This window comes from Corythoichthys intestinalis, chromosome 20 (genome assembly GCF_030265065.1).
Source record: "Corythoichthys intestinalis isolate RoL2023-P3 chromosome 20, ASM3026506v1, whole genome shotgun sequence".
Lineage (NCBI taxonomy): Eukaryota > Metazoa > Chordata > Actinopteri > Syngnathiformes > Syngnathidae > Corythoichthys > Corythoichthys intestinalis.
This window is the reverse complement of record NC_080414.1, coordinates 24,775,744-24,791,535: the sequence shown is the minus strand read 5'-3', so window position 1 is coordinate 24,791,535 and position 15,792 is coordinate 24,775,744. Positions and strand designations below refer to the sequence as shown.

Sequence of the window (15,792 nt, the reverse complement as noted above, 5' to 3'; positions counted from 1 at the left end):
AGCGGGGATGGTGTTCTTGGGATTGTACTCATCTTTCTTTTTCCTCCACACACGAAGAGTAAAGTTTTCACTAAAAAGTCCTACTTTGGTCTCATCTGACCACATGACTTTCCCCCATGACCCCTCAACATCATTCAGATGGTCCCTGGCAAACTTCAGACGGGCCTTCACATGTACTCGCTTTAAAAGGGGACGCTTCTGAGCAATGCATGATTTTAAACCATTGCACCGTAGAGTTCAGCTGACAGTAGCCTTTGAAACTGAGCATCCAGCTTTCTTCAGGTCATTGACCAGCTCCTGTCATGTATTTCTAGGGTGAGCCCTCACTTTTCTCATCATGAGTGATGCCCCACGAGGAGGGATTTTACATGGAGCCCCAGTCCGAGGTAGATTATCAGTCATCTTTAGCTGTTTCCATTTTCTAATAATTGCTGCAACTGTTGATTTGTTCTCACCAAGCTGTTTTCCAATTGTCCCATAGCCTTTTGCAACTTTGTGGAGCTCAACATTTTTTTCTCTGGTGTCTTTCCAAAGCTCTCTGGTCTTGCCCATGGTAGCAGTTGGATTATGACTGACTGTGGGATGCAAAGGTCACAATAATGAGCTCAAACAGGTGGTGGGTGGGTGGTTACTCATCGGGTAAAGGTGGACTCTTTTTCAGGTAGACTGACTACTCTTGAGTGTCATAATTATTGCTGATTCTCAGGGGAATAAATTCTTATGAACCCCAGTAAATTACGAATAAATGATTGAAAACTCATACAATTTGAGTACGGGATGTTTTTTTCAAAATTATGTCTCTATAAGTAGAAATGCATCTATGATTGAAATTTCAGACCTCTACCTATTTTCTAAGTGGGTGAACATGGAAAATCACAAGGGGTGCAAATACTTCTGCTCCTCACTGTATGTGTGTGTTATCTAGTCTTTGTATCACATTGTGTAGAATATTACTGCTACTACTACTAGGGTTTTACCAATTATTTCAAATTAAGATTGTAGCAGGCTTTTAAAAATGTTTATTTTGATGACAAAATTGCCTAAACTCAAATGCATCTCTAACATAGATTTCTCAGTTTTAAAGTCATTTTCGAGTGGAATTCTGTGGTACTGAAGGGTTATAAAACTCTTCCTAGACTTCAGTTCCCCCACCAGGCTGGTCTCTGGTCCCACTTAGGGGGAGCTCTTATAAGCGTGTCGGGTCAGCACTGTTGCATGCACATAGTGCTGAATAGGTACAGTAGATATGATCCAAATGCGGCCCGTGATCAATTTTTATCCGGCCACCAGCCTCTGTCATAAATCAATAATCAATAACGTCTGGCCCGCACAGACTTAATAAATTGGTCAGCAGTACTGCTACCAGAATATGAAGTAGCTTACACGCTAAATGCTGCTCCTCATTTACCCACTAAATGGCAGCAGCACTCTCAGCAACATTACCCCGTGTGATCCTTTACTTTCAATTGTCTAAAATGGCAATAATCAACAAAAAAAGAATGTTGACTGCAACGGCTGACGCTTCAAGGATAGGTGGAAATTGGACTATATCTTCACTAAAATACGCAACAACTGTGTCTGCCTCATTTGCAAAGAGACAGCCGCTGTTTTTAAAGAGTTCAATATGAGGCGATATTACCAAACAAGACACGCTGACATGTAAGACAAGATTACAGGGAAGATACGCAGTGAGAAATTGAAGCAACTTGAAGCTAGTTTAATTTCAGAGCAGCAGTATTTCACAAGAGCCCGAGAGTCGAAAGAGAACGCCACAAAGGGTAGTTGAGAGATTGTTGAAATTATTTAGAAAAATAATAAAGCAAATGTGACACACAGAATGGCTTGCTAAAATTTGCTTAAATATATTGTTATACGTATAGGACGTCAGCCAAGGTCGGCCCTCCACATTTTTACACCAAATCTGGCCCCCTTTGCAAAAAGTTTGGACACCCCTGAGGTACAGCAATGAAAACATTTTTTAAAAAAAATTTTATGAATGCCACTCAAAATGAGTAAGCGTCTTCATTATAGTATTTTTCTACCTTAGCAACAAAATTATTTTTATGTTTTGGACAGTATAATTTTTGTACATTTGTAAACCCTATCTTTGCCATCACGCTAACCTACCATATGTGTAAACAAGCTTATTATAAAGAACCAACAAAGGCATTTTGACTACACTATCAATACTGGTACCTCCAATATCTGTACCATTTATGATATGCCTTGTTGGACAGTCTTTATATTATTATTCCAGTCCAAGCACTTTTTTTTGCTGTAGTCTACCTTGAAGACAACCAATAAACACAACAGCTAATGGATTATGTGAGAGGGTTATTTATTTGAATAACATAAAACAAATCCAACATTAAGGCTAAACAGTTTTATAAAATACACAGAAAATCAAAGAGTACAAGCAATAGTTATAACTATCTTCATTGTTTCCACTACTTTTTCCTTGGTTATTTTGAAATTGCATAATCCTGTTGTGACAGACAGTTTTGAACCCAAATCTTAATCAACAATTACAATAGCAATGGATGTAATTGTAAAACATCAATGGCAAAGTAAGTCTTCCAACTAAACATCGAATTTCATCAAAAGTGATTATCCAAAGTGCCTTACTCAGGCTCTGTGCACTGTGAGGATGTTGAAAGCTTCCTCTAGCTTTTGCATTTGCTTAGGGATCTCCTCAAGGAAATAACTAGTGGTTGCCTCCTTCCAGGGGCGGACTGGTAATCTGTGGGTTCTGGAGGATCACAGAACGGCCGGTGCCCTGGACGGCCGGCGGCCGCCATTCATTATACATCACTGTTTTTGTCCCCCCTTGCCTCTGATTATCTACAGTTCGCATCCAATCCAACAGGTGGCAGCAATGCACCTGGCTGTTCATCACCAGTCTGATAGAAGAACGAAAGAAGCACAAAGTTGCCTTCATTGGTTCCTTGTGGAAGCAAAATGGCGACGAGCGTTAATGCACAATATGGATGGTGGTGGCAAAAAAAGAAAAGAGAAGGGTGGCGCGAAGAAGGTTAGGAAGAAAAAAATTAAAGAAACTGGAGAGCGAAGCATCAAAATGTCATAAGTTGACAAATATTTTCGCAAGCAGCAGTCTGGCTGCAACGGCCACGTCGGGTAACAGCAGCCCACTCCCGGCGTGAGAGGGGGAGCGGCAGCCGCTCTGACGCGCAGCCGGTTCAGGGAGAGAGAAAAAAAGAGGGAGGGGGTAATGATAAGCTGGTGGAAGTTCGAGAGGGAAGTTCCCCAGACAAGCGCAGAGCAAGTAAAAATGGATGAAGAGGGTCACTTGTTCGGTATACTGGCAATTGTTATCCACCAGGTAGGTACATTTTAAATGAAATAAATGACAATTAAAGGGTTAGTGCCAGCTAGTCGATGTACCCGTTGGCAATCGTGTCAAGTTACAATATGCTAGTCCTACTATCACTCTCCTAAGAAAAAATATTTTAGCTGTAAAACAACGTATGCACACGCAGCAGCAATATTAATTCAGAAGAAATATAACAAAATATTAATAAAATGAATGGTTTAACTTTACAGTTTAGGTAGTTAAATTGATATATATTTTTAATCATTTATATATCGTTTTGTTTTCTGGTGAATACTTTCCAATGAAGGTTATGTATACAGGATTTGTCTTGAAATGTTTATTGTATTTTCATTGAAATTTATTATTTGTATGGCAAGATTAATTATGGCAGGGGTCTCCAAACCGGTCCTCAAGGGCCACTGTGGGGCCTGGTTTTTCTTTCAACCGATCGAGTACCGACAGTTTAACCAATGAAGTTTCTGCTAAAACAAGCAGCACCTAACTGCAATCAACTGATTACACTTGTAAGACACCAGACTGGTGCATAGGTGTTGTCTTGTTTTGTTGGAATGAAATCCTGTGCCGGCTGCGGCCCTATGTGGAATAGTTTGGAGACCACTGAATTATGGCATAAACAATGAAATTGTTTTATAGACAGAGATATATAGAGATATATTATAATCAATCGGATACATGAATGAATGAATTTATTGTCATTGTCATCATCATCATAATCATTGACAGTTTCAGAATGTGGAATTTGCCCGAATACTTAAAACTTGCTTTGAAAAATACATTCTTTCATTTGTTTATTTAGGTCTATCATAGAGCTAGTACAGAAAATGAACCCAACTCCAGTTCAGCCTTGCAGTACTTTGAGCGCCCCAAGTCAGACAGTGACATTTATTCATTCATTTTCCATGCCGCTTTTCCTCACGAGGGTCACGGAGGTGCTGGAGCCTATCCCAGCCAACTACGGGCAGTAGGCAGGGGACACCCTGAACTGGTTGCCAGCCAATCACAGGGCACAAGGAGACATACAACCATTCACGCACACACTCATACCTACGGACAATTTAGAGTGTTCAATCAGCCTACCATGCATGTTTTTGGGATGTGGGAGGAAACCGGAGTTCCCGGAGGAAACCCACGCAGGCACGGGGAGAACATGCAAACTCCACACAGGAAGGCCGAAGCCCGGGATTGAACCCTTGATCTCAGAACTGTGAGGCAGATGTGCTAACCACTAAGCCACCGTGCCACCCAGACCGTGACAGTCTAAACATATTTTCTTCATTTTCTCTTAAAGTGCAAGAAATTGATGCATTTTACAATAAAATGTAAAAAAAAAAAAAAAAAATTCTCCCCGGGGTTGGGGGGTTGGGCGGTATGCCCCCAGACACCCCTAGGGGGTCTGTTTCCCTTCGTAAAGCGATTCTTGTGGGCTGGGCTGAGTCAAAGTCCAGGGCTGCTTTTTAGTCCCAGTCCGCCCCTGCCTCCTTCTCAGTTTGCAACTGTTGTTCCGGGACGTCGAGCGAATCTTTGGGTTTCTGGTGTTCTGGGGTTTCTGCTTTGAATTTGCAGAGCTGGAAAGTCATCTCTTTATTTTGTGCTTTGAGTACAGCATTTTCTTTTCTGAGGTTTTTGATGAGATCATTCTTCTCTGCGATGGCCCTTTCCGTGTACCACTGCATGTTATCCATCTGACTTTGAAGATAGCCAACAATTTCTGCATTTTGCTCATACAGGGATTCCATATGACTGCAAAAATTAGCATTCATCTCATTTATGTACCAATGCATGCCATGCCACTCAGTTTGTAACTGGGCAGCAATCTGCTGTTCTCGGATAGCCCACCATTGTTGCCATTTGTCATTTACAGCTGTAATAAGGACATCCGAGTTAGGTTTCTTCAGAGCTTTTAGGAGGCGCTGTCTTTCATGCTCATGTCGGTTGCGCTGAAAAGCCAGCTGGTCTCTCAGAGCTGCATTTTGTGCAACCAACTCATTATATGAGTGCTGGTAAAGGATGAAGCCGTTCTCTGGTGTGTCATGGTATACCACACCCGGGGCAAACCCAGGATGCAACTGTAGTGGCTGAAAAAAAAAAGGATAAAATTTTGAACATACACAATGGCAATAATGAATAGAATCCTAGTTGTGCCACAGTTAATGAAAATCAGTAAAAAATTGAGCCACGCACGATCACATCACAGAACTACTTATGAGTTAGTGAAGCATCTAACCCAGGGGTAGGCAACCCAAAATGTTGAAAGAGCCATATTGGACCAAAAAACAAAAATGTTTGGAGCCGCAAAAAAATGAAAAGCCTTATATAAGCCTTATAGTGAAGGCAACACATGCTCTATGTATCTATATTAGCTACATTAGCCTACTAACAAAATGACTGACTACAAATACATAATGAGCCTTTATGATTAAATGTTTATTTTCCCTGCAGTGCATCCTACATGACGCACAACATGACTACTCTGTTGTACGATGCCGCCTCAATTTGAACTTCATTGCAATATCAAGGAATTAGAAGAATGTGTCATGTTTGCTCTCCTACAGAAACCATATTAAAACAAAAAATATATTTTTCTCCACCATCTTTTTCCATGTCCAAAGATTTTTGAAAAAGCTCCAGGGAGCCACATGCGGCTATAGAGCCGCGGATTGCTGACCCCTGATCTGACTCAAACATTCATTTTTATGATTCTATTTTTTGTAATTTTTCCATTTTATTTTACTTTTCAATACTTTATATACCATATCCATGTTTCTACTCAAGTCAGCTTGGATGTGTAATAGTAGTTCTATGAAAAGGACCAAATAAAATGTCTTTAAAAATGACATTCTGGGCACTTTCAACTCAAATTGTTGAGCAAACCTGGTAAAATGGCATTCAAGGTTTTGAAACTACCATATAATGTAAATTTAAAAAACTAAACTTAAGTGCCGCTTTAAATATTATTGAAAAAGTTCAAGTTAAATAGCTTTTAATATTAGTTATATACATTGAACTATATTCAAAGGGCAACTTAATCCACCCTATTTACAGATTCCAGATCAAAAATGTACTTTTTCATTTGAATCATCAAATAATCAACATTTAAAAAAAAACAAAAAAACTCATGTTTACCAAAGATTAGAACATTAAAACTTAAGACATGATGCAACAACACACAAAGGCTAAATTTAAGTTGTTGAAACTTAAGAGATAAACTCACCCTGCTTGGGAAGCCCCATTTCACTAAATGTGAAAATGTTTTTTTATGTTTGTTTCCTGAGCTCTTTTTCTTTACATTTCCTGAGTAACCTTTCTCCATGTTAATCTTCCAAGATGGTTCTCTAATAGGTTCTTCTCTCTGGCTTAACATGTGATTTAATGAAGGACATGCTAATATTGAGAAATAAAGGCACTAAGGATCAAAGATCTACATAGACATTAAAGGATTGTGGGGTTGGCTAAAATGGTGGAAAAAAAACGTACTGTATAACTTTCCAAAACAAAGCACTTTACTGTGCAAAAGGCGATTTAAAAAAAAAGAAAAAGAAAAGAAAAAATATATTTTACAAGAAATGTTATATATTTCACTTTTACTTGAACTGAAATATAGAATATAAGTATTTTTCTCCCTGTTTTGTCATGTACTTTTCAGAACATTCTCTTTTTATTAGTTACATTATTTTCAGACGTGCCTTACGTCAACCTCCATGTTTTATAATCCCCCTAAAGGGGACGCTGTTTGTCAAGAATCAACTGTGCTCCCGATCCATAAATGAATTAAATCAGTGGTTCATCTTTGCCCAAGATTTGATGTAATATCATGAAATAATGAAATCGACTCAATCAATCATTAATTTTAGAGATCGTGAGTTCTGATGAGGAAGGAGGATGGAGAGGATGAAACATGAGTGTGGAACATCAGGAGAGGGAGGACTGGAGAGGGAAGATGATCAGGAGAAGCCCAACTAGGACAAGGAAGTGGATGAGGTAGGTGTTGGAGGACAAGTGTCTCTCTCACAGCAGTCACGGAGTAGCATTTATGGCAGTTTATCTGACTAACAGACTAACAGTTTTTTTTGTTCTTCTTTTTTTAAACTCATGAGCTTCTTCTCATGACAAAACCAGTGGAAGGATGATGAGAGGATTATTTTTGGGATTCCATCTTATAGATTCAAGATACGTTCATGTGGTTGGCTGGTGAGAGTGAGGAGTTAGAAAATATACAAATAAATCCGTGATACCCTTGTGAAGAAGTGAAGCTCTTTTGAGGTGAGTTTGAAAAAAATTTAAATGCCAAAATTATAAGGTCATTTGTCAATCAAATGATTCCAATTCCTTCTTTGTTTATTGAATGTGTTTGGAATGGTATTGTGCTCTGTCTTCCAATTTTATCATTGATTATCATTTAGTTCATTTTAACTTGCACTGACCTAATTAGTAGAACAAAGATATTTGGATGTTCAATGTTTTTTGTTAGACACACTATCAGTTTTGTAGATTTCTACATCCGAGTTTCCCTCATTTCATTAGAAAAATGCTTTGTATCTCCTGTTACATTCAAATGCTTTATCTTTGGGATGAATTTGATTCCAGCAAATTAAACCTCCAGAAAATGATGATGTAATCGATTAATTGAAATACAATCTAACAACGGCAACAGCCAGCTATCCTATTAACAAGCCTTTATCTCTTGACATCCTGGCTGTACGAACAGCCTTCAAATTTGTAAAGGGAACACCAGGGTAACAGCATCTTCCCCAAAACTGTTTTTCAAAGCTATTAGCGATTCAATTAGTTGATAAACCTGCTTTTCTCATACCAAAAGTGTCAACGAATTTGTTTTTAAGAAACTTACATCGATTACATTTGCGGATATATAGTGGACAGAGTGAATGAAAGCTTTATTTTTCTTCAAACACAAACAGGCCGTTTGAGGACGAAAGGAGTCAGTTCCAAAATTGACTTAAAAACCCACCAAAAAAGAAGCCACGAATTTACACTGATTCACTTTTCTACATGTTTTATTTGTATTTGTGTGCTAAATTGTTTGTAACATTAACTACTCGTAACTCAGATTTTAGGTCGCATTATAAAGCAAAAATACTGACTATAGTCGACACATGAAAAGTGTAATTGGATAACTCCTGAGGCAGCACTGTTACTTTTTAGTTGTTGGTGAGTTACACTACAGGCCAAAAGTTTGGACACACCTCATTCAATGCAACACAAATGAAGGTCCCAACCCCATTGATAAAGCAATAAATTCCACTAATCAACCCTGAAAAGGCATACCTGAGAAGCCAAAAACACATTAGGTGACTCCCTCTTGAAGCTCATCAAGCGAATGGCAAGATTGTGCAAAAAAGTAATCAGAGCAAAGGGTGGCAACTTCAAAGATACTAGAATATTATACATATTTTTAGCTATTTCACCTTTTTTTTGCTAAGTTCATAATTCCACACGTGTTCATTCATAGTTTTATTACCTTCAGTGAGAATTTACAATGTAAATAGTGATGAAAATAAAGAACGAATGAGGTGTGTTCAAACTTTTGGCCTGTACTGTATGTAACTTTTTTCTTTTTGTTTAGGAAAAGAAGAATGTTGCTGAATGGAGCAATGAAGGAGAACAGCTCCAACACAAGACATGAACTGACACGTTCTGGTTCAACATGTACAAAGAGGAGACTATTTCTATAATTTTTAAAGAGCATAGTACGACATTGCAACTGTTTCATTTAAGAGAACTGTCAAAGTCTTTGGCTCAAAAGGAACATGAAGTTCGGAAGTAGTTTTTGCACCCTGAATGTTGGCGGTCGCAGGTTTCCCTTCTCAGTGGAACTGATGAAGCACCTCCCACTGAGCAGACTCAGCCGCCTGTATCGCTGTGTGTCAGAGAGCGAGTTGTTAGAGCTGTGTGATGACTACGATCGTGACAGAAATGAGTTTTTCTTCGACCGGCACTCTGAGGCCTTTAGCTTTATCATGCTGTACCTTCAGCATGGCAAGTTGCGATTTGTCCCACACATGTGTGAACTGTCCTTCTATAATGAAATGCTCTACTGGGGCCTTGAAAGTGCAGACTTGCAACTGTGCTGCCAGAGGCGGCTGGATGAACGCCTGTCTGACTGTTTTGTTCATTTTTTTCCCGAAGAGGAGCCACAAGACTCAGAAGAACCGGATGACCATTGGCTGGAGAGGATGCGAAGGACATTTGAGGAGCCCACATCCTCTGTGGCTGCACAAATCTTGGCATCCGTGTCTGTGCTGTTTGTCCTTATTTCTATGGTGATGCTGTGTGCAAGCACCTTACCAGAATGGAAGGCTGCTGAGACAACAGATGAACACAGGTACACAGTTGAAAAAAGAAGAATAAAACAAAACAAAAAAAAGGTACATCACATGGCAAGCTAAGCTACTAGTATTTTTCTGAAATTTCAACAGGTTTATTTTTCTACAATGTAATCTTACACTTTGTTGTTAACTGAGTACCTGCTGTCAGCGGTGCTTGAAATCACTCACAGCAGCGGGCGCTGAGGAGCTTTTGTAGTTTTTTCGCATCCAAAAATAGCCGTTTCGGTCCAAATTTGTCATGCTAGCGTGTTTTCTCCATTCAAGGCGTGCACAATGGCAGTACACGTACATGCTGGATAGTGTACGAAGGTTACTACTACTACGCTACTACAAAGACAGCGTTCTATTTCACCTACAGTATGTGTTGGAGTTTTTGTATTGGAAATAAAACCGCCCGTGTATTATTGTGAAAATCTCCACAACTACAGTGTATACAAAAGTGAGTACACACCTCGCATTTCTGCAGATATTTAAATTAGGGCTGTCAAAATTATCACGTTAACGAGCGGTAATGAATTTTTTAAAATTAATCCTGTTAAAATATTTGACGCAATTAACGGACAAATGCCCCGCTCAAACAGATTAAAATGACAGCAGAGTGAAAGGTGTACTTGTTGTGTTTTTCGGAGTTTTGCCGCCCTCTGCTGGCGCTTGGGTGCAACAGATTTTATAGGTTTCAGCACCCATGAGCATTGTGTAAGTAATTATTGACTTGCCTGGCACGGCCAGACTGTTCTCCCTGTGTTTTTCAAACACTGAAAGTGTAGTCTGGGACCCAGCCCATTAACGGCCTCTCGAGCAAGTACAAAATCAATCGACAAATCAGATTCGTTTATTTGCGTGACGTGTTCTCAACGAGCAAGGTCACTCTTCCGCGTCTGAAGTCGTCTCCACAACAACACAGATGGCGAACAGGAGAGCCGGGAATATGTTCCAATCCACGGTAAAATCAGTTTTAAATGACCAAAAACACATCGACACAAGTCATTGACAACAGTCTGTCTCGCGCTAGCCATGTTGAATAAACTCCGCTCTCCTCGTATGTTTACTTCCCTCGTCCTGCCCTCATCGTTTTACTAACGTCACGTCCGCCCGTCGCTGATTGGTCCACTCCGCTGTCTGTTTGCTGTGGCTTGCTCCGCCCTGGAAATTTTATCCGCTTAATGGTGGCCAGACTCAATAGCTGGAACAGCGGTGAGTTTGGAGTACCAGGCTAATTATTGACATCAACAATGGCGGGCTACTGTTTATCTATTGATTGAAAATTTTACCAATTTTATTAAAACAAAAACATGAAGAGGGGTTTTAATATAAAATTTCTATAACTTGGACTAACATTTATCTTTTAAGAACTACAAGTCTTTCTATCCATGGATCGCTTTAACAGAATGTTAATAATGGTAATGCCATCTTGTTGATTTATTGTTATAATAAAGAAATACAGTACTTATGTACGTTGAATGTATATATCCATCTTGTGTCTTATCTTTCCATTCCAACAATATTTTCCAGAAAAATATGGCATATTTTATAGAAGGTTTGAATTACGATTAATTGCGATTAATAACGATAAATTAATTTTTAAGCTGTAATTAACTCGATTAAAAATTTTAATCGTTTGACACCCCTAATTTATATCTTTTCATAGGACAACATTGACAAAATGACACTTTGACACAATGAAAAGTAGTCTGTGTGCAGCTTATATAATAGAGTTAATTTATTTTCCCCTCAAAATATAGCCATTAATATCTAAACCCCTGGCAACAAAAGGGAGTACACCCCTATGAAAAAATGTACAACCCTAAATGTCCAAATTGAGTACAGCTTGTCATTTTCCCTCCAAAATGTCATGTGACTCGTCACAGGAGTGCTGTCAGCAGTGCTGCAGAGATTGAAAAGCTGGTGGTTCAGCCTGTTAGTGCTCAGACGATACGCCGCACTCTACATCAAATTGGTGTGAATGGCTGTCACACCAGGAGGAAGCCTCTTCTGAAGACTGTACATAAGAAAGCCTGCAAACAGTTTGATGAAGACATGTCAACAAAGCACATGGATTACTGGAACCATGTCCTATGGTCTGATGAGACGGGTGTGCTTTCTTGTGTACAAACCCTAACCCCCACCTCTTCAATCTTTGCAGCACTGCTGACAGCACTCCTGTAACGAGTCACATGACATTTTGGAGGGAAAATGACAAGCAGTACTCAATTTGGACATTTGGGGATGTACGTTTTTTCATAGGGGTGTACTCCCTTTTGTTGCCGGGAGTTTAGATATTAATAGCTATATTTAGAGTTATTTTGAGGGGAAAATAAATTAACTCTATTATATAAGCTGCACACAGACTACTTTTCATTTTCATTGTGTCAAAGTGTCATTTTGTCAGTGTTGTCCCGTGAAAAGATATACTTAAATATCTGCAGAAATGCGAGGGGTGTACTCACTTTTGTGATACACTGTAGATGGCGCAATGACACATGAACACATTTGAAAACTAAAACGGCCAATAAGCCTCAGTTTAACACCCCCTTTTCACAACACAAAAATAAATTGCACATAAATATCTAACAGCGCTGTGAACGGCAACAACTCAACGGCAACAACAAACAATAATATGCCTACAATGCAAGCACGTCTTAGCTATATGAAGACAACAGAGGACCATCATCTTCATTTTCGACCTCAAATTGAATTTTAGAAAATGCTGCTGCTTTTGTAGGGAAAAAAATTGCTAGTTCGTTTTTGTACCATGTTAGCGCCACCTTTGTCAAGTTTTTTTCCGAACCATTACTTTTTCGAAGCGCCTTATTCAATGCAACCCGGTAGCAAGAAAGGTTTCAGGTGTTGTTATTAACAACAACAACAAAAAAACTCTTTCAACAAATATATTTAATCCCCAAAGTTAAATGTGCTTTTGTTTCAATAGATTTTATTTATTTTTAACAAAAAAAAAAAAAATAATAATAATAATTAAAGATGCACCCATACCGATACTGGTATCGGCAGGGGGCGCCGATCCAGCCCGAAATGGTGGTATCGGTATCGGTGAGTACTAATAAAGACAGTGCCGATACTATTTACCGGTCCATTATTATAACATTTAACCGCAGCCTTTTTTTCCTCCTGCCGCTCACTACACTCTGTCTCTGTGTTGTGTGATGACACGTGAACACCAAGCAGCTATCGCTATTGGCCTGCTCCAGACCAATGAGAGCGGGCCAATAGCCACTCCTAACCAATGACAAGGCCGCTTTTTCATATGGAGGAAACACAAACCAGGAGAAATGGCAGCGGTCGGGAAGTATTTCAAAATAGAAATCCCGTCGATTAAAATCAATGACTGCATGCAAGATTTGCGGCCTGAAAGTTTCGAGATGTGGAGTTAAATCGGCCAATTTCAATACCTCGAACCTGATAAAACATTTGAAGACGAAATGTGAACGAACACAACGAGTTTGAGCCTGCAAGAGCAGGAGTGGTATCCAGAGGAAGGGCGCTGGACCGGAGCAACAATCTCTGGTCAGTTCACTACGTCTACTTTACTTTTATTGTGTTTCACTGAAAGAAATGCCGCAGTAATTTGGGAACTGTTTCCAAAGTAGGGTTGCCACCTTTCAGAAATAGAAATAAGGGACTCCCCCTTCCCGAAAAAATGGAGGCCAATAGAGAGACGGGATGCTGTGGTCATAATAATTTATAATTGTTAGCATCCGCAAATACGGAAACAAGGTTGGAACTCGAAGCAGACAACAAGCGGGGGATATGTTTTCAAACAAAAAATAACACGCGATCGCGGGATAGAAGAAATAACAAAAGGAGTCCGTGACAGCAGGTCGACGGCGCTCAATACTACAAACTCGAAGGTTAACTAAGACGATAGGCAGCGAGCCAAAAAGCCAAAATAAAAACACTCATATACCTGCACAGGGTAGAGGTTACAAACAAGAGCAGCACACTAACAGAAAAAAAAACCCAATGCAGGGGCATAACAAGCAAATGTTGCGAGACTAAAGTGCGAGATGTCAAATGGCGATCAGCAAGGCAAATATCTTTGAGATCACCCGTGCTTAAATGCTGTATTTCATGAAAGTTGCACTGTTTGGCCTTTGAGAGGTTTAAAAAGGTTTATTCAGTTCATTCTGAGTTTATTATTATGAATTTATTTTTACTTTCCTACTGTTGGGCTAGCATTATACATGTTTTATTAATTTCACAAATGTAGCACTATTTTGGCCTTTGAGAGCCAAAGGTTTATTCAACTATTGTCTACTAGGGTTTAGTAGACTATTCACTTTGTACTAGTCTTTTTCCTATTTTGCAAAGGTAAGCAACAGCCTGACAAAGCCTTGATAGTAATGATTTCACATCCAATTATGTAGCTCTTTGGAAAAAAAAAAAATTATATATATATATATAAACGGGGTGGTATCGGTATGGTATCGGCCGATACTGCACAGCCAGGTATCGGTATCGGGGCCAAAAAATGGTATCGGTGCAACACTAATAATAATCGACCAAAACAACTTTTGGCCACTTCCCGCGCCACTACCCGCTGTATTTGTACATGGTTTTCCATGAGAACTTTGTTGTTGTTTTGTCTGATTTGAACATTTCTCTCCTCTCTTGTTATTTTCAGGATCATTGAGGCAGTTTGCATTGGTTGGTTCACCGCTGAGTGCATTGTCCGTTTCATCATATCTCGAGACAAATGCGAATTTGTGCGCCGTCCTCTGAACATCATCGACTTGCTGGCCATCACTCCTTATTACGTCTCAGTTACTGCGACGTTCCTGACGGGAGAGAACTCTCAGCTTCAGCGGGCAGGCGTGACGCTGCGGGTACTGCGTATCATGAGAATCTTCTGGGTGATCAAGCTGGCGCGTCACTTCCTCGGCCTACAAACCCTTGGCCTGACTCTGAGACGATGTTATCGCGAGATGGTGATGCTTCTGGTGTTTATTTTTGTTGCAATGGCCATCTTCAGTGCCCTGGCCCAGCTTTTAGAAGGAGGAAACCAGGATTATACCAGCATCCCTGCTGCCAGCTGGTGGGTCATCATCTCTATGACTACAGTGGGGTACGGAGACATGTACCCGGTAACTGTTGCAGGCCGTGTACTGGGTGGGTTCTGTGTGGTAAGCGGAATTGTGCTTCTAGCCCTGCCAATTACCTTCATTTACCACAGTTTTGTGCAGTGTTACCATGAGCTCAAAGTGCGTTCAGCACGCTGTATTCGTAGTCCGTCGACTGATTTCATTGACTGAAGTACACAATATTGGAACACTACATCAGGAAATAATCTCCAAAGAACTAAGAGCAAATGGGGGATCGTAGGTAACACAGAGTATTTACCTATACTTACATATCTGTGAGGATTTTTAGTCCCTCAAAAGGTCCAGTCAAATTACAATAAATGACTGTTAACAAAAATGCATAATTATTTTTTAAAATGTGACCTGCGGCAATTTATGAAGTTATTTTTACATGACGTTTTTAAAAGCTACAAATACTAATTTTGCATAAGTTTTGAAAGTTGTGGTTTTGAAAAAAAAAAGAAAAAAAGCCCATTATCTCAATGTATATATTGAAAAAAAGTCAGCTGTGAAAAATTCTATTTATCAGAACCAGTTGTATTCAAGGAGAGTATTATTTTACTACTTTGCGAATCACTTACATTATTGAAATTCTGAACTAAGATTTAGATTATTGAACATTAGTCAAAATATGATGTTGTGGGAACATTTTTGTTTAAAAAACACATAATACAAATAATAAACGTGTTTTTGCCTCAATAAACTTGTCTGCAGTAGGCTACTACTTTGTATGCATGCAACACCCTGACAAAAGGGTGAATGTAAGTTTTCGATTCCTAAGACACCTTTACAATTTACATTCACAATGCAGTTGTATAACAAATCAAAATCTGCTCCAGCACAGTCTTTGAACTGTCTTGCTTCACTTTGCACAACTTCAAGAAAAATACTTGCACTTGCCTACAGCAGAAGAACATCAAACTGCTTCTCTCTCAGTTACGACTATTAAATTATGCTAACCTCCCAACAATCCTCTTTGGATTTGATTTCAAATTGTTTC

General features: G+C 39.4%; 2 protein-coding genes across 4 annotated transcripts; one reads left to right on the top strand and one right to left on the bottom strand.

Annotated features, from left to right (window-relative positions):
* The first annotated feature begins 2,902 nt into the window (after nucleotides 1–2,902).
* LOC130909046 (potassium voltage-gated channel subfamily G member 3-like) lies at nucleotides 2,903–15,431 on the top strand. 3 transcript variants are annotated; one of them, XM_057825106.1, is made up of 5 exons: nucleotides 2,903–3,340; nucleotides 7,204–7,330; nucleotides 7,513–7,612; nucleotides 8,934–9,692; nucleotides 14,336–15,431. In XM_057825106.1, the coding sequence occupies exons 4-5, from the start codon at nucleotides 9,118–9,120 to the stop codon at nucleotides 14,961–14,963; spliced, it is 1,203 nt and encodes a 400-aa protein (XP_057681089.1). In that variant the 5' UTR covers nucleotides 2,903–3,340; nucleotides 7,204–7,330; nucleotides 7,513–7,612; nucleotides 8,934–9,117; the 3' UTR covers nucleotides 14,964–15,431. The 3 variants fall into 3 exon arrangements, with proteins under 3 accessions (XP_057681089.1, XP_057681088.1, XP_057681087.1); XM_057825105.1 differs by having other exon boundaries at nucleotides 7,447–7,612; XM_057825104.1 differs by having other exon boundaries at nucleotides 7,414–7,612.
* LOC130909047 (uncharacterized) lies at nucleotides 4,438–6,710 on the bottom strand. The gene is made up of 2 exons (XM_057825107.1): nucleotides 6,564–6,710; nucleotides 4,438–5,427 (listed from the first exon to the last, which is right to left on the bottom strand). Exons 1-2 carry the CDS (start codon nucleotides 6,660–6,662, stop codon nucleotides 4,807–4,809), a joined length of 720 nt encoding a protein of 239 aa, XP_057681090.1. The 5' UTR covers nucleotides 6,663–6,710; the 3' UTR covers nucleotides 4,438–4,806.
* Nucleotides 15,432–15,792: the final 361 nt, after the last annotated feature.

Bases quoted from the DNA above. Each gene is read 5' to 3' on its own strand.
- LOC130909047 (XM_057825107.1), bottom strand. From the start codon at position 6,662: ATGGAGAAAGGTTACTCAGGAAATGTAAAGAAAAAGAGCTCAGGAAAC. The intron at 5,428-6,563 runs GTGAGTTTATCT...TTTTTTTTTCAG, and splicing joins AATGGGGCTTCCCAAGCAGG to CCACTACAGTTGCATCCTGG.
- LOC130909046 (XM_057825106.1), top strand. From the start codon at position 9,118: ATGAAGTTCGGAAGTAGTTTTTGCACCCTGAATGTTGGCGGTCGCAGG. The intron at 9,693-14,335 runs GTACACAGTTGA...TGTTATTTTCAG, and splicing joins GAGACAACAGATGAACACAG to GATCATTGAGGCAGTTTGCA.